We start from the raw sequence: 26,803 nt of genomic DNA, 5'->3' as shown, positions 1-26,803 counted from the left end.
ATGAGTATAGTAATTCAGCTTAAAACATAGTTGTTTATTTACTTACTGTATAAGATTTTGAGTTTTTCAGAATGTGTTTATTTTTATAGCTTTTTCTAATGTTAGCAGAAAGCGGTCGACATCATTTTCTTCATTCTGTTGTGGCCACACAGTATATAAAATCCACACTCAAATGCAACTAAACAAACACTTTAAGTATGCATACTTCACTTTATGTTGTAGTAAATAAAGTGTTACTGTTTTCCTTTTTCCAGTTTTGAGCACCATTTTCATTTTCATTATGCTCTGTGCTGAGGGACCACAGTGTCCATCAACAGATAAAAAAAAAATACAATTTGAATCTTCTGCATTTCTCATTATTTTTCCGGTGTGAACACACTGAATTCATTTCAGTAATAACAGTAATTTCCCCTGCTGAGCTGCCTGTGAATTTTCCACCACATCCCTGCAGCAGTGCTTACCGTTAGGAACTAAAGTACCACGTCACACATACACACCTGGGACAGTGCGCTAATCTTGGCCTGTGCTTCTGCATACTGCTCCTGCAGCTGCTGTTTACCCTCTTCCATGCTGCTTAATCGAAAGCTGAGCTCTTTCTCCAGGTCCTGCAGCTGAGCGCAGAGCTCCTTGGACTCAGACAGCTGCTGACACACACGTCTACACACACACCACAAACACATTTTAGACACTGGTTGCATAAGACAGAGTTGACATTAAAGATAAATGTACTGTTCAGCACAGTGCTGTCTCTGGTGCCTTATAAAGTTAACTGCATGATCAAGGTTAACTCCATGTCCTTAGGAGTGTGTGTACCTGTGTTCAGCATCCAGAGCACAGGCTCTCTGGTTGCTGTGCTCCAGGGCCAGGGTTGTGCTCTCCAGCTGTTGCCTCAGTCTCCCTGCTTCCCTCTCTCTCTGTCTGCCCTCCTTCCGTTGGCCATCCAGTTCAGACTGACACACCTCTTTCTCTTGCTCTAACCGTGAAGCCTCCAGCAGCGCCTGATCTCGTGCCCTGGCCAAAGATTCAGCCTCGAGGGTAGCCTCGCGGAGCTCTGCCTCCAGCTCCTCCTCGCGACGCCGTGAGGTCTCCAAACTGCGGCCCTGACGCTCCAACTCTGCTCTGAGAGTCTGAGTAGTGAGCTCTAACTGGTCACTCTGGCAAAAGAGAAAACACAAAGGATGATTTCGGTTCTTAACGCCTGCTTTAAATAAGTCCCCGATAATCACAGAGGAAAGTGCAACAGGCAACACGAAACCATGTGGCCAATAAAACAAGCAATAAACATAAAATTAACTTTATCAGAGTGCAAAAATTAAACCACTGGCACAGTTTTGCGTTTGGGTTGTTGATTCTACTACTTTTTCCTCTTCACTTCTTTGTTTCTCTCTTTTTGTTTCTTGTTATTTTATAGTAACTTCCTGTTTAATTTTGGCAGTTGCTTTACTCTAAGAGTCAGCTGTTATCTGTATGTGCCTTCCCTGCCCTATTTAGTTTCCCCTGTGTTATTATAGTGAGTTGGTTTTCTGTGTATTTATAGTACCGTCTCTAGTTATTTGTCATGATGTCTGTTTTCCTTTCGGCATTGTTTGTTTTGGGCCAGGCCCCAGTGCACCTCACAAGTCCTCAAGTCAACCCGGGCTGGACCTTGTTTAAGTTTTGTGCCTTTTAATTGCACCTTGGGCACTTTATCTGCTCATACTCTGAGATATTTGGTACCTGGTGGATTTCTGTAGCTCCCACAGCTTTCATTAGTCCCGCCTCCTGCTGTGTGCCCTGCTTTTAGGTCCTTGCATTTGTTTGGATCAAAACAGCAATAATACATTTTAAAAATACAGCTCAAAAATAAGTAATTCAAAAGTTTTCAGACTATTAAAAACAATAAACATTAATTTACCTTGAAACCAAACTGCAGATTGGACTCTGTATAAATAACAGGAACTGTTTGCTTATCTGTTACATGGCAGTGGTTAGATATTTCTACTGTATAAGCAATACTGTGGTCTATAATTATTTTCCTGAATGTTAAAATGCTCACCTTTAAATCCTGTTAGGGAAATTCACCTAATTTATTAAATCCTGTACTTTAGTGAAGAGGATGTATAAAGAGGGACGAAATAGAAAGTACAAGGATGTCAAGAGTACTTTAAAGCACTTGAGTAAATGTACATTTTTTTGCCGCCTACGAGAGAATAACCATATTTCACATTACTGCACCCCTCCACATCATCAAACGTGGATGTAAACAATGCAATTCAGAAACACTTTCAAAGCCCTATAGAAAAAACATATTGAGTAGATTTTTTTTAATTTCCAAGACACAAAACAGCGTCCTCCAGATTGTGGACTAAATCTCATTACTTAGCAGAAAATCTGATCAATTTTTCCAGGATATATGAGGGTTTTTAAAAAAATAAATAAAAATGCTTTAAAACAAACCAGTTCAGTAAACGTACACAACGACAGGGAAGCAAAAGGGAGAACGAGGATGAGACGTGAGTTCCTATTTTGGTTTTACTCACACCTACAGCTGAAAGAAGTACACTTCATGATTCATTTAACATGCACTGTTTTATTCTCATGAATTCTGGCTCTTCTCCTGCTGGTGGTCGGAATGTGAAGTCTACCTCGAATGTAGCTGGAATCCATTCTGTGTCATGGACTAAAACATCAAATATTGAAATGAACAAATTTTTAGTTGCTGCTGACGTCTGGCTGGCTTACAACTTAAGTTATTTTATTCATAAACCAAAGTGACAGCAGAGTACTTTCTCAGCTCTAACATTATGAGAGTGTGCTGTTAGATTTAGTGTTTAGAAATCAAAGGAATGAGCCACTGTTTTTTAAAGATGCATCTCTGGTTTAATGCGATGTTGTGAGAAGTGTGGCAGATCGGTAGGAACAGCCTATCCAGAGTTGCACTACTTTTTCATGCAAGCAACTAAATGTACACAAAACAGGTTTTTGGGATGCGTCATAGCAGAAAACACTTGTTCTAACGTGCTGTTTCTTTACAATAGGTTGTCAATTATATGTTGTGTACAGTTAAAGAACATCCAGTCTTGGCTAAGAAAATTGTAGTTTATTAGCCAGAGTAATTTTAGTAGACCTTTAGGCCAAACAGCCACAAAAAGACTGACGTTTTTACTTTCAAAAAACTGGGAGGGTGTCACCAAAGAATATTACCCCATCAGATGGAGGGTTATATACAGCGTTTTCTGAGTGGGAGGTATTTATGAATCCCTTTTAAGGTATTTCTTTAATGCTGACTTAGCAGTGCTCTTTTCCTTAGTTTGCAGTTTTTCTGATGTGTTGAAATTTTTACTGCAAATTGCACATTAAATTGCACCGTATTCACAAAGACTTCAATGACCCAAAGTGGGCTGTCTGAAGAAGGTGGCTCTCAGTTGGGTTTCTGCTTGAATCTCCATCTGCAGAAATGCACTGAATAAGCCGAATCAAAACGTTCATCTGCTTCCCTCCTCTGTGTGCAGATGAGATTTTTGTCAATATGGGAATACTGCAGTTCAAATCTGATTTGCTCGCTCGATATAAGGTGGATAAAAATGTTAACATGCATCTCCGACAGCTTAATAAAACTGTTCCACTTCATGTTGTCAAGCCTGAGTCGTGCAGTAAGGGAATTTGCTTGCTGAAATACTGAAAATTTATTGGTTAAATGGAATCCAGATGGGATGTTTTTATTTAAGCAGATCACAGAGGTTGACTGTAAGAAAATTTTGAACTCTTCTGTTTTTTATCTGCCCTTCTTCTTCTATTTCCCTCTTAAGTCCAGTGTCATCTGCCATGTTCATGGACATATTTGGCGTCTTTATGTTGTGTGTGCAAGAATGTGGCTGTGTACTCTCCAACCTTGCGTTGGGCGGAGCGCAAGGTGTCCAAGGAGCTGCGCAGCGTGTCTCTTTCTCTCTCGAGTGTAGCCCGCTCCCCCTCCAGGGTGGCGATGATTGTGGTCTGCAGCCTGTGAAGCTCTGCTTGGCTTCGTAAGCGACACAACTCCTCCTCCATAACTAGACCCTCAGACTGAAGAACCTGGGAGAAAAGCAGTTAGAAACATCTGAAATCGCGATGTATAGCATGTGCATTTACTATTACTACAAAACATTCTTCTATTTTTCCAGTAATTGAATGAGTCTTGTATATATATGATTTCTAGGAAAGAACTACAAACCTACAACTTTAAAGGAAGTGTTGAGTAAATACATTTCCTAATAATTCCAGTTAACTGGCAAACAACACAAAGGGTCTGTTGTTGGTGCACTGCAGGTTTAATGAGTGTGCAAAAGCACAAACAATCCCAGATACTCTTGCAGCTTTGCGAGGCTTTACTCTGGCACACTGCTGCCCTGAGCGAAATGCAAAAATGCTCACAAAAGCATCCTGGTGAGCTTCAAGTTCAACCGTGTTTGCAAATATTTTCCATCATGCATTTAATGTAAAGTACAGCTAAGTACAAAAATCACCTTTTTGTATGATAATAATGACAGTGTAGATCAGAAACTTAAAAATTAAGGTCAGGTAACTTTTGGCATTGTATTTGGGATTGCAGGAAGATTGGCTCCTTTTGGGTTGCAGTAACACAAACTATGAAACAAATATTATCCAAAGAAGTTGTTTTGGATCCTGGCTTCCTTATTCTGGGATTGTACCCAGAAAACATGAGGTACACAAAAAGTGACAGAATGTTTATTGGTATGGGTTTGTTACAAGCAAAAAGATTAATTGCACTAAAATGGAAAAAACAAGGGAACCGAGTATCACACAGTGGATAAAACAAATGATGGTGGCTTTGCCATTGGAGCGGATAACATGTATACTGAAAAGGAAACTGGATGTTTTTGAGAAGGTGTGGAGACCATTTGTGAATTTTGTAGAAGGATTTGTATTATCTGAGGAGGATGAGGACTGAGGGCAATGACATTTGATTTGGGATAATGACAAATTTAGGCCTTTAATGGAGTGATAAATCTGATGACTTTTTTGTTTTCTTTTTGCTGTCTGAGAGGAGTGTATGTTCATGTACTATTTAGAATGTTGGACTGTTTGCAAGTCTTTAAAATGTAAAAAATAATAAAGATATTGTTGGAAAAAAAAATTTTCATCTGGCTGAACAAATTTTTATGACAATCAATATAAAAGCTGTTTTTGTGCCACGCCACTGTTATTGCTGAAACAATTCTGATGTGTGAACTTTAAATCTTTGTTTCTGTTATTACTTTAATTGTAATGTATATAATCAGAGACAATATTATGAAAAAAACCCTGAAAAACCAGAAAACTTGATACCAATTTTGTAGTAAGATGACTTCATGCAGCTCATACTTATAACCAAAAATAACCCAATAACTTAAGAGTGAGCTTTAAAAATCGCTTTCACAGTCATTGGTTTGTGCAGCCATATGCCACTTTCAGCGCTCCGCTGCAGTCTGGATTGTTATGTTTTGACCACTTGCAGTGAGACATCTGCAACTTCACCAAGAGCATCAAACTGACTCAGCGTTGCATGACGAGGATCTTCACTGGCGATAAGAAACTGGTCTCCGGCTACAACCCAGAGACCAAAGAGCATGGTTCAGTGGAAAAGTTCATTTTAATTAACATTTACAGTGCTGCGCTCTATACAGTTGTCCATCATCAAGGTCAGACTGTTAGTGCAGAGTTGCACTGTAACTGTAAGCGTGAACTTTCCCTGACTGTGACACGTTTAAAAGTGACGTCTTTCACAGTACATTGAAAACCCAGACTTTTTTTTCCATATTTACCATTGTTTGTGCCCAATACATTTGTCACTTACCACTCTCCCTTAGAAAATATGTTCTCTTTCTCAAGATGAAAGCTAAGATCCATCATGAGTCACAGATGTATTACTGCAAGTGGTCAGAGAGGGATTTACCAAGGAGCGATCTAAACATGTGCTTAGCCCTGAAAGCAGTTTATAGCTGCACAAGGAGTCGATCATTAAGTGGCTGGCAGTCAATTTTAAATCAGTTTCAGCTTTTGCTTTTTATGGGTGTTGTAGCGGGAACATTTGATGGCGCTTTGCACACAAGAAACACATTATAAACACAATTATACAATAATATAACGCCCACGTTTTCACTTGCTTCACCGAACATTAATGTCTCCAACTTAACCACTACAGCCAGCCATACCTCTATCTGCCTGCGGGCCTCCACCAAACTTTCTCCGGCTTTCTTCAGACGCTGCAGCTCAGCCTCGACGAGTACCAGCCGCTGCTCAGCCTCCCAGGTTTTCTTGCTCTGCTCTCCCAGCTTAGAGCGCAAGTCCTGGGCCACGCTAGTCTGTCTTTCGGCCTCCTCCTGGGCCTCCTGGAGTCGTTTCATCAGAAGCTCCATATCAGGACTAGTCAGGGAACATACGGCCAGGTGTGTAGCTATAGTCTCTACTTTATCTTCAACGGATTGTTTCTGTATCTCTGAACTTATTGGTAATTCAGTCTTTTCTTTCTTCGGCTCACTTTCTTTTTCCTGTTTCTCCCTTTCTTTCTGCCCTCCCTCAGCCTCTCCTCTTCTATTGGTCTGGATCACCTCATTGCATGGTTCATCTTTTCCCATCTGAACATGAAGAATCTCTTCACCAACTCCTGCTTCACGGTGTGTCCCGATGACTTCTCCTCTTTTCTCCTTCTCCTCCATCATCTTAACCCTTCCTTCCCCCTCTCCCCTGCAGGATTCAGATCCCTGGATTCCTCTCACCACCTTTTTTCTCTCCCCCTCCTCCTCCTTGTCTGGCATCTTCATTCCTTCCTCCTTCCTCTTGTCTTCTAGTTGTTGAAGTTTGGTCACAAGCTTTTCCAGACGCTGTTTCAAAGTGGCATTTTCATTCTTCAAGTTTTGAAACTGAAAAGCATAATTGGAGAGAAATTTAAAGACATTTCAAAGCTTTGAATATCCCTTTTTTGTCCCTGTTTCCTTTCATGTGCTGACAGTGATTGAACTTGAATGCATCGTGGGTAAGAAAACTGAAATCACCCCCTTTTCCTCAGAATACATCCAGTTTCAATACAAAAGAAAAGACAATGAAGCAGGGAAAAACGAGAGAAGGACAGACAGGGAAATTACTGATCGATTTAAACGATCTTTGGTTATAACAACACAATATAAAAGCACTCCTCCACACAAATAACTACAGAAAACTCAGTACGCCTGAGCTCCGTCACACAGCACCATTCGCAAATTCTAGTATAATGTTGTGAACTGAGTAACATTTAATTACCATATTTCATCTGAGGGAATGTAAAGCACAGCCTTCACGTGTCTTTTACGTGTCATACTCAGATTGGTTGTTTTAATCGTAACATATTTACTATTTATTACTTAAAATAATAGTTTTTTTAAGTGTTAAAATAATGTCAAATCACACTGTCCACAATAATACAATAATACATTATAAAAAAGTTTTATCTTGTGACATCAGTGACAAATCAAGGCCATATGTTTATGGGACTTAGCCTGTGAACAATAAAATACAATTCAAATTCAATTCTGTTTGATTTATGTGGGGCCAAATCACAGCAACAGTTGCCTCAAATTGCCCTATTTTGTAAAGCAAAGAACTTACAATAATACAAAAAGAGAAAAACCCCAAAATTATATGACCCCCTATGAGCAGCGGCAGTGGGAAGGAAAAACTCCCTTTTAACTGGAAGAACCCTCCAGCACAACCAGGCTCAGGGAGGGGCGGCCTTATGGCACGACCGACTGGTAGGTGAGGGGAGGAAGACAGGACAAAGACATGCTGTGGAAGAGAGCCAGAGATTAATAATAACTAATAAGGAGTGTGTCAGCCTCCGGTGATCATTTAATCAGAATTGAATCTTCACGCTACAAATTTGTTTCAAATTTGGCTGAGTTACTTCAGTTACTGTTAAACACTCATAATAACACTACCTAGGCAACCTTTGTGTTTACATTTGACTTGTGCTGTTGCACTGTATATAATACTGCGTCACTACAGTTGCACTATAGTGCTGCTGCTGCCGGTACCTTGTTGTGACAACAGTTTCACACATTAACTTAGTCTGGTACCGCTGTCATCGGTGACAGTGCTTCACCGGAAAAGAAGGACAGAAAATACCCTTCATTTTGTTTGCACTGATAAATGTTGCCACCTACAAGTTATAATCACCGCTAAATGGTTGTTCAGTATATATATATATTTTTTTAAATAAATATCATTATCCCTTTTTATCATAATCCCTAAATATTGTATTATTATTCTAAGGCAGCACGGTGGCACGGTGGTTAGCGCTGTTGCCGCACAGCAAGAAGGTCCTGAGTTCAATTCCAACATCAGGCCGGGGTCTTTCTGTGTGGAGTTTGCATGTTCTCCCCGTGTTTGCGTGGGTTCCCTCCGGGTACTCCGGCTTCCTCCCACCGTCCAAAGGCATGCAGTTTGTGGGGATAGGTTAATTGGATAATCCAAATTGTCACTAGGTGTGAATGTGCGAATGAATGTGAGTGTGAATGGTTGTCTGTCCCTGTGTGTTAGCCCTGCGACAGACTGGCGACCTGTCCAGGGTGTACCCTGCCTCTCGCTCTATGAAGCTGGGATAGGCTCCAGCGCCCCCCACGACCCTGAAAAGGATAAGCGGAAGCGAATGAATGGATGGATGGATATTCTAAGGATATAGCGTCTGCCCCCAGATTTCATTTGGTGGGAAACCCCAAAGCTATGCGGACACAGTTAAATGCAGTATTAACTGCAGTTAATTATGTTTCCCTTTGTTTAAGCTAACATTCATTCCTGCGCTTCTGTCACATTGGCCAGCAAACAATAACAACACAACATTTCACCATACTTTACTACTTAAATAACTAACAGTTAATGAGAACTATAGAACAATATTTCTATACTTTCAGCTCTCTTATGGCGTCCACCAGCTCCACCTGTCAGTCATCTGGTGTCGGGAGGCTAACATACACTGTATTTTTAAATCTTTTTCACTTGTTCCTGCTGCTGGTAGAGGCAGATGTAAGCTATGAGGCTGACAGCCAAAACAGTCAATTCTCAGGCTGGAGGATGGAAACAATGAGTAGAAATAATAAAAAAAAAAAAACAATCAAAAAGAAAAACACTGAAGGAGGGTTGTAGAGTCTGCGAGCAATCCATTTCAAACACAAGTGAGCCATTATTTTTGTAAAAATGTCGAATACTGCAGCTAATTTTCTGCTGATGATAAATAAAAACAAATTGATTCAGCACCAGAATTCTGCTCCACTACAACACAAAGCTGCTCACACATGCCATGAATGTATTATCTATGGCTACATAATACATGTGGCAGAGAAGGGTTTTTACATTGGCTAAAAAAGCAATATTACTTATAAATGCATTAGCGTCAGAACAATTTACTACCAGTCAACAATGTGACGGTAAAAAAAAAGAAAAGATGATTGTTAGAACAGTAACTGTTTGGTAAAGCCTTCAGTTTACTCTGTGCTCACCTCCCTAAATGTTTCCTGATGTTTCATCTCCAGGCAGGCCAACTCATCCTTTGCATCTGGAGAATCAGCCTGCAGCGAGGGGAGATGTGTCTTTAATGCCTTCATTTGTTGCATCCTGTTTTTCCAGCTTCATTTGCATCTTTAACAACTCAGATATATTCAGAGATGGCAGGCCTGCTTGTATCGTAATTAAACATTCTTAATTAAAAATATTTTTTCCCAACATAATGATCATATGAATAACAAGACACGCAAGGGAAATGAAAGCTATATATAAAACCTGATTTGCATGTTATCCAGTTGTCATTTCTCTTCTGTCTGTGTGCATTACCGTGACCACTCGAGCAAAGTTACATTGTTACAACTACAAAGTTAAAGCTGCTGATTAATGTAAATATCATAGCAGAATATAGCAATTCACACTGCTGCGTGACTCACCATGCAGATGACCTGCTGCAAACTGCAATCGTCAATAAAAGGCTGTTCAGTATTTTTTAAATTGTGAGAAAAATCCTAGTAGCACATTTCCATGAAATATCGGGATTTTAAGGATATATCACCCAGGTTCAAGCTGAGCATCAGAATGGGGAAGAAAGGTAATTTCACTGACTCTGAATGGGGAATGGCTGGTCTGAGTATTTCAGAAGCTGCTGATTTACTGGGATTTTCCCACACAATCATTTCTAAGGTTTAACAAGAATGGTCTGAAAAAGATGAAATACAGAGTGAACGGGAGGTCTCTGGATAAAAACGCCTTGTTTACATCTGAGGTCAGAGGAGATTTGCCAGACTGCTTCAGGGTAATATGAAGGCAACAGTAACTCAAATAAATCTTTTTTACAATCAACATATGCATCTCTGACTGCACATTACATTGAACATTGAGTCACACTGGGCTACAAGTTGGAAACTGAGGTTACAGTTCGATCATGGGTTCACCAAAATTGGACAACAGAAGATTTGAAAAACTGTGGCAGCAATCAGGTGGTAGCGTCAGAATTTGGTGTAAACATCATTTAAGCATGGGTCCTGCCTGCCTTGTATCAGGCTGGAGGCGGTAGAGGTGGGAGATATTTTCTTGGTACATTTTGGGCCCTTTTAGTATTAACTGATCATCATTTAAAAATTCACAGGCTGCCTGACTATTGTTATTGAGTAAGGTGAAATTTTTCTCTATTAGTCACAACTTGCGACCTCTGAACTCTGACCTCCTGCTGGGCCTGCAGCTCCTCCAGTCGTCTTCTCAGCTCTGCGTTCTCCTGCTCTGCTCCCAGCAGCCGCAGCGTCGAAGCCTCGCCCACTTCCACGCTCAGGGGCTTCTGATCTGAGGCGCAGAGAGGAGGAAATAAAGAAGAGAAATGGATATATGAGCTGTTGATTAATAACCTGTGGGTAAGTAATACCTCAAAATATTTTCTCTTATCAGTTAATTAGCATGTCTTAAATGACAAGGTGCAGAGAGGCGGGTGCTCTGACCAATCACTTCACTCAGCTCCTCGTCGGACTCCAGCTCTGATTGGAGGAAACGCTGCGGATGTGCAACAACCGGAGCAAGGACGCCGCCCCCGCTGCTGCTGTGCCTCAGGTCAGCCTCGAGGCTCATGTTCATCTCCAGCAGTTCATCAACTCGCTGCCTCTCAGTGTCCCGCTCCTAAGCACACATACACACACACTCAATGATCACATGAGCAAGAGACTTCAATGGTCCTCCACACAACATGCATGGGGTTCTCTCATGAAATGCAACCTTTCTGTCAAAAAAAGAAAATATTAGAACAATCTGCAATCTTCAGTTCAATTAAGAGCTCATTTGTACGGGATGGACAGAAATGCAAAAACTCCACCCACCGCTTCCACTTCCATGATTCTCTGACGCAGCACAAGATTGTCCCTCTCCAGCTCACGTAGGGAGGAGCAACGCGCCCGAGCGTCCGCCAGCTGCTCTTCTAGAAGCGTTTTGGTTTCCTGCAGTGCTGCGCACAGCTGCTGCTGCTCCTGCAGGGGGCACCAAACAGGGATGATTGAAACAACACGATGACGTGCTCACGGTTTTCGTTTCATGTATTCTGTCAAGTCTGGGGTTTTTTCTGAAGCAACTTCCTCTAATCTGTCATATATATCAATGCTTTGCTCCCATTCAGTTCTCTACTGTCACTTAAGTGCACAAAGCAACTTTAAATGGTTTTAGCTGTCAGCTGAATGTATTTTCTATATAATTTCCCCTTATTATACAGTTCACAGTAACAGACAAGTCTTGCTGAGGGAGTCAGAGAGGCTGACGTACAGCTGAGAAGCAAACTGCAGACATTGCAAGTACCAAAATATGATCTCCAACTGTGATCGTGGCTCAAGAGTTGGCAGTTTGTCTTGTGATCGGAAGGTTGCCGGTTCGAGCCCCAGCTTGGACAGTTTCGGTCGTTGTGTCCTTGGGCAAGACACTTCACCTACCGCCTACTGGTGTTGGCCAGAGGGGCCGGTGGCGCGATATGGCATCCTCGCTTCTGTCAGACTGCCCCAGGGCAGCTGTGGCTACGACTGTAGCTTGCCTCCACCAGTGTGTGAATGAATAGTGGAATTGTACAGCGCTTTGAGGTTCTCGAAAAGCGCTGTATAAATGCAATCCATTATTAATATTTTGGAGCTTGTATCCGGCTACTTTAGTACTTTTAGTACTCAGTCTGACGCTCTCCAATGTTAGAGTTGTAAACTGTTGTAAATTATGACATTTATATTTTATTATGTTTTTGTTAGGCTGTATTAAGTGAATTTAAACTCAGAGTATCAGCTTGATAATAACAGGAAACAGCAAGTTATTACAATCTCATTACCAAAGTAGTAGCCTAGTAATTACCTTGTAACAACAGTGGTTATAACTGATGTATATTATATTGAATTTTATGTAACTGTGTACTAAACAGGCCACATGAGCAAGACCAATTAGTATAGTAATATAATTTTAAAAAATAATTATTTTTAAATCCTCATACTCACAGTAGTTACTTCATAAAAAATAAGGTGATACTGATTAATATCTAAATCCACATTAATAACCTATTAAAGCAAAATTGAAAAAGCAGACAACATGGTGATAAAATATATCTTTCAAAATGAAGGAAAATAAAATATAATATAATACTAAGTCACATTTTTAAGATTTGTTTTAGACTTTCTGTGTTTTTAGTGAGACAAGTTAGCAGTTTAACAAGAGTATAAAAAGCCACAAGGTGTTAAACCAGAAATAATCACACACAAACCTCTCTATCCGTCTTACTGGTTCTTTTGTGGCCAACTCGGTGTAATTTTTAGCAGAATCCACACTTACGCAGATCGCTGCAAACAACTTGTGAGTACGATGTTGACACTACTGATAAAAAATGCAAATAAAACCCAACATGTAATGAAACTAATTTGACCTTCCAAACTGATTTTTATTTTTATTTCATTACACGTAAACATTCGGCACCTTTTCCTCCCGATTCTTTACAGCCGCACAACAGTTCATTTTGAATTTCTGGAAACGAGTTCTTGGCGACACACAACATTAGAAAAAATCACCCTTCCGGCTAACATGAGCAGTCACACTGATATTGAATTTAAGCAGGATGACTCAAAAATGACAGGGAAGGTGACGGTGAGGACGCTGCAAAGTGTTTCACAAGGATATGAGCACATTTTTTTTTGCTCTGAACAGTTATAGTACCTCGGAATAAATCTCATTTGGGTGTAAAAGTTCCAATAACTGTAGCTGCTCTTTGTCAATGAAGCAGCTCCAGGCGGTAAATCCCAATGACATCACACAATATAATCTCATTCTCCGGCTTTGAGCTTTAGAGTTGTTCGTACTCACTCTTGATTGAAACCCTCAGGGCCGTGTGAGGGAATATATGGCTTTTGAGATTAAGTGGTACTTCTTTTAAAAAATAATAGCTACTCAAAGAGAAAGATTTAAAAAGGGATCTTCTTGACGTGACCTTCGCCAGTAATTTTTATATGAGGGCCTTTGTCAAGCTTGTGTGTGTGTATCAAAGCAATGTGAAAATGACTTTGTCTTCCCTGCATAACATTTTTTTTAAACTATGCATTTTGTAGTGGAGATCTAGCTGTGTTGCTTGATTTCTCTATGGTGTGAGATGTGTGCTTGATGTGTGTGTGTACCTTCAGTTGAGTGCGTGTGAGCTCCAGGCTGCGCAATCTGTGTTTACAGCTTTGAAGCTCAGTCTGGAGCTGCTCGGACCGTGCAGCTCGCTCTCGGGCACAGTCCAGCTCATCCCGCAGTGCACGCATGCCCCTCACATCACCCTGCAGAGAACGGTTCTGCATGCGCGCAGACACACACACACACACACACACCCGGAGACACAGATACATTCATACACCAGCTGGGATGAGGTCAAAGAAGGTTGTGAACAGATCTGGAATGCAGTAAAGCAAATGTTGACAAAGTCTGATACATGAGGAAGGAAATGTGTGCGTGTATACAATCCTGAAATGTACTCACAAGGATAGAAAAAAATTGAAAAGAACCATATGGAAAAGAGCAAGAGCTTTAACTTGGATGTATTATAGTTTCAAATAACATTTGCATGTCTTCTGCTATTATTTACAATGAAAGTGATCGAATTAACTGTGAATTGCGAAAGCAATATGCTGTGTGAAATCAATGCAGAAAAGGTCAGGTGTAGAAATAACTGGCATGCAATAAGTCTCTTGATACTTATATAATGCAAAAGTTAAATAACTGATTTATATTTGGGCATTTTTTACACACAGCATGTAACTTCATTTAAACTACTGGAGAAATTACTCACATACTTATATTTAAGATACCCCTAATGTCCACTGTCATTATTTAAACATCATTCTAAGGTACTATTCTGGCAAGAGGTAGCCAGTTACCCATCTGTAAAACAGACGTTATTCCCACATACACATTAATCATTTAACAGAAAAATCACCGATTTAAATTGTAATTATCTTGAGCATTATCAACAACGCTTATGGCAAGGTGCTGCAGTGCTTAGCACTGTCACCTCACAGCAAGAAGCTTCCTGCTTTGAATTCACCAGCAGGCAGGAGCACTTTCTGTGTGGACTTTGCATGTTTTCCATGTGCTTATGAGGGTTTTCTCCGGGTACTCCGGCTTCCTCCCACAGTCCAAACACATGCATGTTAGGTTAACTGAATAAAGAGCGGTATGACTGTGTGGTTAATTGTGGCTTGTAGTCTAAAACGCATTGATTTGTCACTAAGATGAGAAAAGTAAAAATCCAACAACTCAAGTGATATTTTTTAAATGAACATTGACTTTAAAAATTATATCATAGATGAGTCCTTACAGTGCACTTCTATATGTAAGACATATCTGCATAAGTAAATGACAATGACAAATGAAGAATGACAGTGATGTATGGAGTACACTTAGCACTGTGACAATGGAAAATGAAACTAAATGACTCGTCAGTGAGGGAACATTAAGACTGTATATGTATGATCATACCTGTAGTTTTGTTATGAGTCTAAACTTTCAAGTTCAGCTGAGACAGTAACAGCCAGCTCTTTCAGGTCAAAGTGGATTTGAATGGAAAGAGCACAATCTAATTTACGGCCTAATGCCGGGCTCACACTGTGCGATTTTTGGCCCATTTTGAGACGATTTTTGAGTCGTGCGTCCGTTTTGGCAATCAGCCCGATTTTGGCCTTCATCGTGCGTCGTGCATTGTGTAGTATACGTGGGGTAACGAGAAGCGATTAACACCTCACGACCGGCTCCCGATCATCAATCGCTTGGTCGTGAGGGTGTCACCACAGTTTCTCACACTGCGCACGCACAAACACAAATGTCAGCAAAAAGGACGGCGCAGCACGGCAGTGCAGCGTGTGATCTGGACACAAGCGATGGAGGCACTTGTAGACCTTTGGGATGCTCATCCGAGCCTTTTCGATGTGGCCTCACAAAATTATCACGACCACAACAACCGTGAAAATTGTTGGATAGACATTGCTGCTCAATCACAGCTGCCTGATCAATGTTTTTCATTAGCAATTTAGCAAAGTTGATGGCGGTGGTGTGTCTGTGTGAGTGAGTGAAAGACAGAGAGGGAGAGCGAGCGACAGAATTTCTGTTATAACCTTCATTTTATGGACGCACAGTGTGAGCACTCAGGTTGCATCAGAGCATCGGGTCGTATAGTGTGAGACCCTGCATCGTGACCTATGAACTTCTATTTTTATTTTTTTTTTCTGAAAGAAGGGGAGAAAGAAAGAGGGAAAGAAAAACAGCTGAGAAGAGGGACGGGGGAGAAGGGCAAAAAACAAAAACCAACAGAATAAGCAGAAGAAAAAAAAATACATATATCGATCACCTGGATCACCTGTTGAGAAAGAAAAAAGAAAACAAGCAGAAGAAAACGAGAGTAATAGAATAAACAACATCACAATGATATATGGGAATATGACCGTAAATACTAAATATTAAACATTATTGTGCAGCACGTAAGATCGACAGCACACAGTGTGCTTTGAGGTAGGAGCCAAAAAGGGTGTCGTTTGTGTGTGTGAGCACCCGTGTGTACACCTGTGAGCATGGACGCGCTTGTTTTTTAAAAGGTTCCTTCATGTAATGATCTGCTAGAGGGTGTGGGGGGGCCACTACCCCGTCCTCCAGGGCATGAAGCAGGTATGGAGGAGATCAAAACTCCAGACATCCAGAGGACCAAGGAAGACCAACAGAGGGGCAGCCGCGCCACTGTCCCAGAAAGAGCTGAGGAGAGTCCCAGATGACCTATGAACTTCTAACCCCTGCGAGTCAATCGTACAGTTTGAGCAGGAGCTGAATCGCGCGACTGAAAAAATCGCACAGTGTGAGCCCGGCATAAGAAAGATGTTTTTATTCAAGATCCAAATGGTTTTGGGTGATTCTGCACTATTATGATTAGGCCCAGTGAGCAATAGTCTAGCTGTTGTCAAATTAGTAATGCTGTATGTGTGGTAAAGGAACAAAACAAAGCAAAACAAAAAAGAAAGAGAAGAAGAAGTCTGCATGAGATGTGCTGACCTCTATTCCATGTCTGTACCTCTTTTTGAAGCTTCTGAAGCTGTTCCTCCATGGTCTCAATCTCCTGCTTGTAATCCAGTATCTGATCACCTTTATCTTCCCTAGAAAACATATCAGCATCGCAAATGCAATTACACAGTTTTTGTAAAGGCTTTTTCTTTTCTTTTGACTTGTATCTGTGATAAAGTGGCAGATAGAAATATAATTAGAGTAGAAAACGCTGTAATATTCTAAAACTGTACAGGCGTTTAATAAGCTGTGTGCGCTGGATTATACCTGTGAGCATCTCATCTGATCCCGATTCATTGCTCAGGTTTGCAAATAATTTTCTCTGTCTTGACACTGACCTTTGTCACAACCTTTTAAGAATTGTCCTGACTTTTATCATCTCGAGCACATGCTGCACGCTCACGCAAACACACAGACTCACAGTTGTTGTTTAAGCCGGCGCAGTTTGGCCTTGCTGTCTGCCAGCTGGAGTAGCAGACCTTGGGATGACTCCTCATTGCGGCCAACCAAGTGGCCCGTCGTGGAATCAGACTGGGCCTCCCGCTCCCGACACAGCTCTGCTATCCTCTGGGAAGAAGAGGGAGAGAAAGATCAATGACGGATGTGGAAAAGGATACAAAGAACAGCTGAAAAGAAAGACGTGGGTTGAGGACTAAAGGCTCAGAAACACATTTCTGAGGATCTGTGAAGGTGAAAACAGTGAGCCGCACATGGCAACTAAATAAGTATGTGCTTCAGTAGATGCTAGCAAAGGTAAGATACTAGTGTTTTGCTGTGTATGCACTCTTTTTTTACAGAGGAAGGAGCTTGGGCTGCTGTGATGTCTTCAAATGTTTTAGACTGTTTGACGCTTTCTGATGTATAATTTAAGTCAGATCAGTGTAGCAGCAGAAAATTCACACAAGGGTTAAATGTAGCAGGTAGCTTTGCAAAGGGCGTGTATTTTATAAACATTAATGCAGAATGACCTTTTTATTCCTGTAATTTTGCAAACCAGCACAGCAACAGAACATTCTGATCTTACGCAGTATTCACATAAAGGAGAGCACAGTGGGACAGGGTTTTATTAGGGCCGATTTAAATCTGTGGAATTTATTCGAAACAAAATTTAAGATCTTACGTTGCTTTGATCTCATATTAAGGTTGTAGGAAATGCCTTTTAATCCACTAGAAGCTTACGACAGATCTCAGTTAAATATCACTGGATTCAAGGATTGAGAATGTGTTTGAGATCAGAAGGCAGGAACATGAAGTGGAATCAGAGGTGCATTTAGAAAGGACTGTGGGGTCTTTGCTATTTCAAAGAAGCAAAGTTACTACGCTCCTTACACTAGTTTTTTTTTTTTTTTTAAAATACTGTAGTCTGTTATCTCCAGCCTAACAGCACGCATTTCATTTTCCAATTCATTGTTACTTAAATCACATTAAAACCTTTGACCACAATGCTATTTCAATCCCACTGCGCACTAACGTTTTATGAATTTTAATTAGTTCTTAGGGCGGTTCAGGAGAGATTTCACTGATACCACCTTTTGTTGGTTAAAAAGCAGAATTATTACGACTGTAGGAGGTAATCCATAGCTACAAAATGTCTGGGCGGCATCTGGTGTGAAATGTTGATGCAACTTGAAACAATGAAGGAACTGATTCACTTGCGGAAACTGATTTAGTTAATTAACTTTTAATTTCTTCAGGAAAACACATTTTCAATTTCCTTCTTGTCACGTCGGCGTGATTGAAAACATCATAAATGTCCAATTTCTTCATTTTCATTCATTACAGTTCTCCAGCAAAGAATCAAACAACGGACAATGATGGTAAATTCACTTTAAGGCACAATAACACTCACACTATGAAGTCCATACTCCCACTGCTTCCATCTGTCTGCACAGTTGAAGAGAGCAAAAGTGATGCAGTAATTTGGCGTTCTTTCCAATCAGCTATTATAGTCGTTATTAATTTATGTCTTATTTGCTTATTTGCCCACTTGCCTAGATTTAGATGAGCTGCTCAGCACTATCATGTCTGGTGTATGTAGCTACCAACAGCTGCCAGTTAGCCTAGAATAGCTCACAGAAACAGGAAGAACCGATGGCCTGACTCAGCTAAGGGGTTAAAAAATTGACCTACTTATCTCTTACTTGTTATCGTGTTTCATTATCAGAATAAAGGTTCTATACAACTCTTCCAAGCTACCTCCCAGTGCACGATCTAATAAATGCTCAACTTTAGGTAACCTTGGTACTAGTTACACCTTTTTAATGTAAACTGCAAACTGCCCCCAAACTAGAAATCTTAGAGCTTAATTATCTGATCTGTTTTCTGATTTTTTGGACTACTCGTTCCTTGTTCATTGCGTTGTTCTGTCGCGTCTGTCTGGATATCATGCTCTTGTGAAAGTTTCTTGGTTCCCTTTTTGTTGAAAGAAAAAATTAATCACAATCAGACTTCCTGTTTAAATTAAAAATGACGGTAGGCTTTGTGCTAGAATCATTTCGGGATGTGCTGCTTTGCAACTTCAGGAAGTCACAGATAATTTCACAGGTGCTGGAGGGAAGAATTAGTTATATTTATATTATAACAGACTGTTTCATTCCCCATGAGTTTCTATTTAGCCTAACAGCTACTGGCTGCTTCTTGACATTGGTATCAATGCTGTTATTTATCTTTTGGTTAAAACAATAGAGTTTTAAGTGTCAAGCTATTTCTTTAAGGCTTTGTGTATTGCATACCTCCAACTGTGTGTCTCTCTGTGCCAGCAGGCTTTGGATCTGTTTGGCCATGGAGCTAAACACCAGCTGCAAGTCTGCACCTTCAGTCTCCACTAGCTCCTCCCACTGAAGTGGCAGCACCACACGAGGATCCTGAGTTACCTGCAACGAGGACCATTTTTTAGGCCTCTATGACAAGATCAATACACATCTGGGACACCTGACACAAAACAGCCCGGGCACTGCGAGCGCTGTGTGAATACCAAGCATTTGTGTACAACGAAAAGGAAAAGAAAAATAAATTCTCACACGTCTATGTGTGAAAGCTGTAGAAAAAATGCACTAAAAAATTCACTAGTGCACGCAAAGCTAGTGATCATGTTGACAGGTTTAAAAATCTCCTCGGGTGTAAGCCATAGAGAAGGAAAGCAGGGGGCGCATCCATTCACACAGAAAGAGCACCTCTCACCTCTGTGATTTGTTAGGCTGAAAAACCTGGGGAGAAAAAGGCTGGGAGGCAGCATGCTGTTACTGTAATTCAGTCACGCTGCTATGCGAAATGTTGTTTTTGTAATTCCAGCAATTATTCATGGGGGGGGGGGTTTAAAAGAGGCAATTTAGCCTTTATGCCTTATTGGAGCGGATGGTGGACAGTGACAGGAAAAAAGATGAAGGAGAGACAATGATGTGACAGAGGGGGGGGGGGATTGGAGAGGTGGACATGGGAGGTGGAGGATCCAGCTTACAGTGGCAGCAAGGGGCACTCAGAGGTCCTTAAAAGGCTGCCAACAGAATGACAAGTAGCTCATTTTCACAACTCAGTTGAAGCACAAGGAGAAAGTATAACCGTTTCATTCTGTCTGCCTACAGGCCAGACAGTGAAGGGACTCTTTGCTTAATCATGTTTGGGAACAAAACTCATCCAAGAATTTCTTGTTGTTTTTTAATGAGTGAGGGTTTGATTAATTCTGCACTTACTTACCTGCTGAATACAACCGGCAATGCCAGCCTGGGTTTCAATGTCCAGGGACTGGATCTGCTGAATGAAGGTTTCCTTATTCTCGCACTGTAGACACAGGAAGAGATGGAGTCAGGTGTGCATGTTAGATCAAAATACCAAAAACTGTGTTCATAGGTATTCCTGGAATTGGCCATGAGGGACGCTTATTAGAAAACAGCAGGGCAGTCTTTGGGTGGAGGACTCCTGGACGACTGTCCTTAGACTCAGACATTTTGTAAACTTGCACTGTTGAGCGGTCGGGCAAGATTATCACGCCACTTTAACGTGAAGCCTGAAATTGGCTCTCGTACAAGGTTGCCAGGGTAACACAATACAAGGCTAAGATTGATGCCAGCGGAAACTCTAATGAAACAAACAAAAAAAACAAATGGTATTTGAGCGCAATGATCCTGAGCTGAAATTAGAAAAGGAAATTAATCAAGTTCCTCTGGAATGAGTTTATACAAAAATAGTGCACAACAATCTGTCTTATTTTATCTTTTCCTAGAAGAATGTTTCCTTCAGGCCTTTCTGGTTAAGTTTAAACAACAAATCTGTGTAGTTAGCACCGAAAATATGAGAAAAATTAGTCCAAAGAGTTCAAGGTGTGCAGATATGCACATTACTTTGAACTGATTTTGGAGGAAAGAACATGTAAAGTAAAGTGAAATTTATTGTGTCTGTCCTCCCTCTTTGTTTTTAAGTAACATGCACAATGCTGCTGTGGTCAGCTTTGACCAAAGCATGACGGTCATATGAGCGTGTGATCACCTGCACTGCACTTCCTAGTAAGAGTAGCAGCAGTCGCCTGAGCTCCTCCACGGCTGCCTCTGAGGACACAGAAATAACTGTCATCATCATCATTATCATCATCATCTTCACCCCCCCAGCACCCTTCTCCTTATCATTATCACCTTAATGTGCTTCACAGATAGCTGAGATATAGACTCGAACATAAAGTATAATTACTTTCTTCCTGCTGAGAGAGATTGGCACTGATAGGATCGTGTTGTTATCTTTATACCTGTTAGGGGGTCCTGGCCCAGAATGGCAACATTTGGGAGAGACATGAGTATCAACTGCTGCAAGTCTTCCTGAAAAGGAAAAGAAATGGAAAGAGTTCAGCACACACACACACACACACACACACACACAAAAACACCTCAAGTAATCACCTGGAACGTCCTGTTCTTCTGCCCTCAGTTAGCCGAGATAAACAAAAGCGCAGGAACTTTCCACCAGTCGGCTCTGATTTGTTGTGTAAACAAATAAGAGATCCCTGATAAAACTGCATTGTTTTGTTCTTACAGGCTGGTAAGATTTTGTACAATTTTAGTTTAATATATTTCACAGCATCTTGTTCTCTGCTTATTCTCAATGTGTAATAGAATCAAAGAAAAACAATATGATGATAGCAGTGAATAAGAAACCACTTAACACCACTGGCAACTACTGCTGACCTTTTGGGTATAACATATGGGTAATGTGGGTGATGTGACAGCAATGCAGACGCACTGACATAATCTCAAAGATCACAAATGACGTCATAAACAACCAGAACAAATTACTTGGAGCGAATCAATCCAATTATTAGTACTTCCAACAAACCTGACTGGCACATGATCATAGCCATTATTCATTCACTTCAGCTTGTAACAGATATATTAGTATTAGTATTTACTCAGGAAGTCTTAACTATAATAAGTGTATATAAACATTTTTTTGTCAAAACTGACTTTTAACAGATTTAAGGAACCATCTCCTGAGTGGATCTGCTATGACAGGACGAAACCAAATAGGTCCAGATCAATCACCGGAAACCGTTTACTGCTGGAAGCAGCTGCTTGTCTACATTTAGCAAAATCTTTATTACACAGACATGTTCAATTTCTTTCTAGGAAAAAAATCTAATCAGCCAATTACATGGAAGCAATTCAGTATATTTAGAGATGTAGACATGGCCAGAGAGGACCTTCTGAATTTCAAACCGAGCAGCAGAATGGGCTGATCTGAATATCCACAATCATCCTGCCTTGTATGAACAGTTCAGGCTGGTGGTGCCGTAATAGTGTGGAGAATTTTTTCATGTTCCCTGTAGTCAAATGGCGCCTACAGTCACCAGACCTCAATCAGATCTCAATCAGCTGCGCAGCTGACAACTCTGCAGCAACTGTGTGACGCTGTCATGTCAGTATGAACCAAAATCTCTCAAAGATGTTTTCAGCACCTTGTTGAATCTATGCCACAAAGAATTAAGGCAGCTATGGAGGTAATAGGGGATCCAACCCAATACTGATAAGGTGTACCTAATGAAGTGACAACTGAATGTACTTTCAAGAGAAATTTCAATCATTTTGAGTTGCTTTAATAAGAAGACAGCTTGGTTGGTTTTCTTGTTAACAACAATTCTGATCACAGAGTGTTAATAATCAATTTTTAGAAGTTTTTTTTTCCAAAATATTTGTTTAATGTGTGTCCTTATTGTGTATGAGATTATCTAAGATTAACTACAATTCAACTGATCAAAGCTGGACTTTTGTTGCATGTTGTCATATTTCCTCTGCACTGTTTTTTATTTATTTATGTATTTTTATTTCTCCACTGCCAAAAAGGGAAAACATTCCTAAAAAAAGACAACATCTTTTCATTGCTGTCTTGATTATCTCAGCTGAGGGACTGTGCATCTTACAGAAAAAAAAGAAAAATTTTGAATTCACTAAAGCCATTAAATCTCTGGCTCATCATTTTGGACATTTCCTGCATGGTCCAAAGTATTTTTAATGCTTTTCAAATTCAGGAGATTCGGGACGAGCAGAAGGCCCACCAACACTGTGTTCATCTTGTTTCAGCGAGTCGTAATTTCTGCTTTGAGCTCTTGGACAAATCCCCTGGCAGACTCAAATGACGCTGAATCAAGCTGGACCACAGACGCCTCAGACATTTCCCGTCCAGAAACCTGGCTTCTCTGGCAGCAGAACGAAATATCTGTCATGTGACCCCACAGCGCCTCCCTCCTCCTACGTTGCCATCCAGTGCATCACTAGTGTAGAGGGTAACCATTGCTGTTACTTTGCCACTTAATTTAGTTGGTCTTAAACTTAAGAAAAAGAAGAAAAAAAAAGAGGAGAACAACTTCACCGTTAATTAAAAACATTTCTGTCAGAGAGCCACACGCTGTTGCTGGCTAGCTCCTTTCCCAACTGCTCAGAAAGCCTGTTCACAACCTCCTCACATCCATCAGCGCAAAATCACAAGAGTACAGATGTAAGTCACAATTACAGCTCTCTCAGCTGCTTACTGTAATCTATAAACTGTATGGGGAGAAAGGCAGGGACTCCCTTGAGCAACTGGCATCTGCAGCAAACCTTATGTTTCTGCTCCTTCAGGGCGTTCAGGATATTAGCCACAGTAGCTCTGAGTTGGTCTTCGTGCAGCTCGTGGCTGATGAAGCCAAACAGACTTCTGCAGGAGATTAGCCAGACTGATAATTATATAGAAGCTCCTTGTTGTTGTTGGCACAGTAATGTCTTTGCACGGGCAACTCCCTGCCGGGCAGTACGGCCAAGATACATACTGGGTTGTATTTGCTTGAATGCCTCCTGTACTTTATTTCATACATTATTATTTATAATGCAATACAAAAGAAAGAGGTCAAGAATATGAAAAATGTGCAGAGATTTCCAGGGCAGTCACACTCAAAGTTAATTTCTTAAGGAAGTAGATTTTTCCACTAAAGCAAACGCCCAAAAAAAAAGGAATTAGCTATATGGAGCAGTTCTGAAACTGGGATAAAAGCATTCATCACACTGCTGGCTGCAGTTAAGAAGAGAATTAAGTTCCATCTGTAAGATCTTTTTCAAATCCTGTCTTTTTATTGTATATTGTTTGGATTGGCGTTGGCTTTAATTTTTGCCACAGACTTGCTTTTATTTATTTTCCCCCCTAATTTTAATTTTTTTGGCTTTATGCAAAAACAGATTAGTAGAGACATCATCTATTGGATGTTCGGCAGCCGTAAAAATGTCACGGTTTACCAAGGAGAGAGATCTTTAAAATGTGGAGGGTCAATAAATTAGTAGTCAAGAGAAATTAACATTTAAAATCCCATTAACAGAAAGCTGGAGAGCAAGTGTCTCATTCAGTGGCAGTAAATGGAGTTTAAAAAAGAAGAAGAAGAAGAATAGATTAAGAAAGACATAGGAGAACAGAATACAGTCAGCTAGAGTATAATACATTAGCATATAATGAAATTAAACCAGTAGAATAGAGCAGGATACATGCAGCATAGCACTCATAAATTTTACAGTAGGTTATATGAGTCCATACAGTAGACGTGCACAGCCTTCACCCCCCACCCCCACCCCCCACCCCCGTGTCGTCAACACAAATAACTCCGTTTCTATAGAAGACAAGCTGAGGTCACAGCAGATATCAAGCCCTGCCAAGCTGCACACTGTTTCTGTGGCTTAAGCTCTCCACACTCTTGCCATTGTATTGCACGCACTCTCTCACATAAACACACAGGCAGCATTAAACAGCGTAAAAAAATATTATAATAATTCAGTGAGAAGTAAAGCTGTGACTGATGTGGAACTAAATGTCTGCAGAGACACTGGAGCCTATTCTGAGCACACCTGCTGAAATTCTAGTGCAATGTCGGCTGATGTGAGCTTCTCAATTATTTGGCAGTGTTGCTGTGCTGCTAGGTGCTTTCAAGGGACATTAGTGATTCACTGAAAATTAGGAAGCGAAACCTCGTAGACTCGTGTTCTTCTGTTGTGTGACAAGCAAAACAGTGCATGTTCAGTCCACCTGACTCGTACTTCGGGATGGTTTCCTCGCTCAGAGCAGTAGCTTTCTGAATCATCCTCCGGGGGTTGGAGGAATTGTGTCATTTCCTCAAATGCCAACGGCGCATGTGAATGCACATTATGAAATGCATGATACTGTGGGCTATTTGATAGATTCTCAGTCTCCTTCCTTCCTCAACCTCTAACCACAGCAGCAGCTAAAAAATGCAGCTCGCCACTCCTCCACTTTTTCTCACCCCATTTGCCTGATAATAAGCAAGGACACGTCGACTGTGGATGGAATATTCTCTGTTTCATCTTTTCTCTTGTGCTAATATGCTGCCTCCCTGTGCATACACTTCAAATTTTCCACAATACCCCCAAGCAATATATTGCTAGTGTTAAGAGTGATAGTTGAGCCTCATCTTGTCCTCTGTTTTTACTACCTCGCAGCTAGACAACTGCTTCTCCGGCCCTCTGCCATCACCCCGTTTCCCTCGCCATTTGCGCGGCTGCGAGTCATGTTTTAGAAAGATATTCCAGCGCTTTCACAAGACCTTTTTTCTCATAATGAGAAGCTGGGAGTCATTTTAGTCCATCCACAAAATAAGCCATCACACTAGTGTTTATGAAAACTTTTTTTGTTCTTGAAATTCTAGAGGAATGATTGGGGCCATTCAAGATAGGAGCTGGACCATTTACAAATGACCGTGCAGCCTGTATCACTGTGTCACACGTTTGCCTCGCTATCTAGGTGTAATGACTTGTCCTGCTGCTGAGATATTAATGCCACAGTTTGACAAGGTATCAAACCACCCAATTAAGCTTTGTTGAAGCATGTAGCTACAGAGATGAAACTTCCAGAAAAACAACTCAAAGAATTAGTTTTTGGGAAAAACATGTATTTATTTTCTTGCTGAGAGTCGGATGAGGCGATCGATACTGCTTTCATGTCTGCTTGCTAAAAGCTGCCGGGGTAAAGTTAGCACCAGAGTAGCATAGCATGAAAGAAAACAAGGTAAAGGTGAAAAAAGAAAGTACCAGCTCGTTAACTGACATATTCGATTTTCTTAATCCCTATGTGAAGACTGTTGCTTAGCTGGATGCTGGACTTTGAAAGCTTTATACAGCAAAAATAAGTATGTGTTAGTAAACTTAAATTGCAGCAAAGACAGGTTTCCAGCCACTGTGATGAGCTCAGCTAACCAACAGCTGCTTTATTGCATCAAACTATCTTGCAATCAAAGTTGTTGCAATCATACATGCAACAACTATCTATTCAAACACAAACACGTTTAGAGTTAAGGTTCCTGATCTTTATAGCACATGTGATAGCACTGTTTTGGTGCTTATTCATAAAGAACCTAAGATTGCAAAATAAAAATAAATTCATACCGTTTCACAGCAAATGTCTTTTTTAGGCATTTACAGTTGCAAATCTTCTAACATTTTACCAGTTTAGATGAACTTTTATGCAACATTAGGAGGCTATACCATCCAGCTGCATCATCAGAATTTTGCAGTCATGCTTCTGCTGACCCGAGGCTTCCGCTAACACCTGAGGGAAATACCTGGTGCTCTAGATGTTAAATGCTCAGCTATGTTCACTGCCGAGTCTCTAACTGTGCCTGCTGTTTGAAGTTGAGCAGGTAGCGTATAAAGCCAGTTTATTAAAGCTTTCTGGCTGAAATCAGGTTCCTGTTGCCTCTGAAAACAGGCTAATAAAAAGCACAGTGAAGCAGAACGGTAAAGCT

General features: G+C 40.7%; 1 protein-coding gene across 1 annotated transcript in view; it reads right to left on the bottom strand.

Annotated features, from left to right (window-relative positions):
- Positions 1-26,803, bottom strand: part of ccdc88b (coiled-coil and HOOK domain protein 88B) — a 64,015-nt gene that overhangs the window by 33,387 nt on the left and 3,825 nt on the right. Inside the window, exons 4-18 of the mRNA XM_087829719.1 lie at positions 21,284-21,353; positions 21,031-21,089; positions 20,242-20,325; positions 19,281-19,421; positions 16,970-17,115; positions 16,559-16,640; positions 13,641-13,799; positions 11,334-11,480; positions 10,962-11,136; positions 10,694-10,809; positions 9,486-9,554; positions 6,171-6,878; positions 3,871-4,050; positions 814-1,154; positions 498-657 (exon numbers count right to left, since the gene is read on the bottom strand). Coding sequence (XP_087685845.1) covers positions 498-657; positions 814-1,154; positions 3,871-4,050; positions 6,171-6,878; positions 9,486-9,554; positions 10,694-10,809; positions 10,962-11,136; positions 11,334-11,480; positions 13,641-13,799; positions 16,559-16,640; positions 16,970-17,115; positions 19,281-19,421; positions 20,242-20,325; positions 21,031-21,089; positions 21,284-21,353 — 2,637 coding nt within the window. The remainder of the gene's footprint in view (positions 1-497; positions 658-813; positions 1,155-3,870; positions 4,051-6,170; positions 6,879-9,485; positions 9,555-10,693; positions 10,810-10,961; positions 11,137-11,333; positions 11,481-13,640; positions 13,800-16,558; positions 16,641-16,969; positions 17,116-19,280; positions 19,422-20,241; positions 20,326-21,030; positions 21,090-21,283; positions 21,354-26,803) is intronic.

This window comes from Neolamprologus brichardi, chromosome 2, assembly GCF_056152115.1.
Source record: "Neolamprologus brichardi isolate AB-2024 chromosome 2, ASM5615211v1, whole genome shotgun sequence".
Taxonomy (NCBI): Eukaryota; Metazoa; Chordata; class Actinopteri; order Cichliformes; family Cichlidae; genus Neolamprologus; species Neolamprologus brichardi.
The sequence above is the reverse complement of the archived record's forward strand: the minus strand, read 5'-3'. Positions and strand labels throughout refer to the sequence as shown.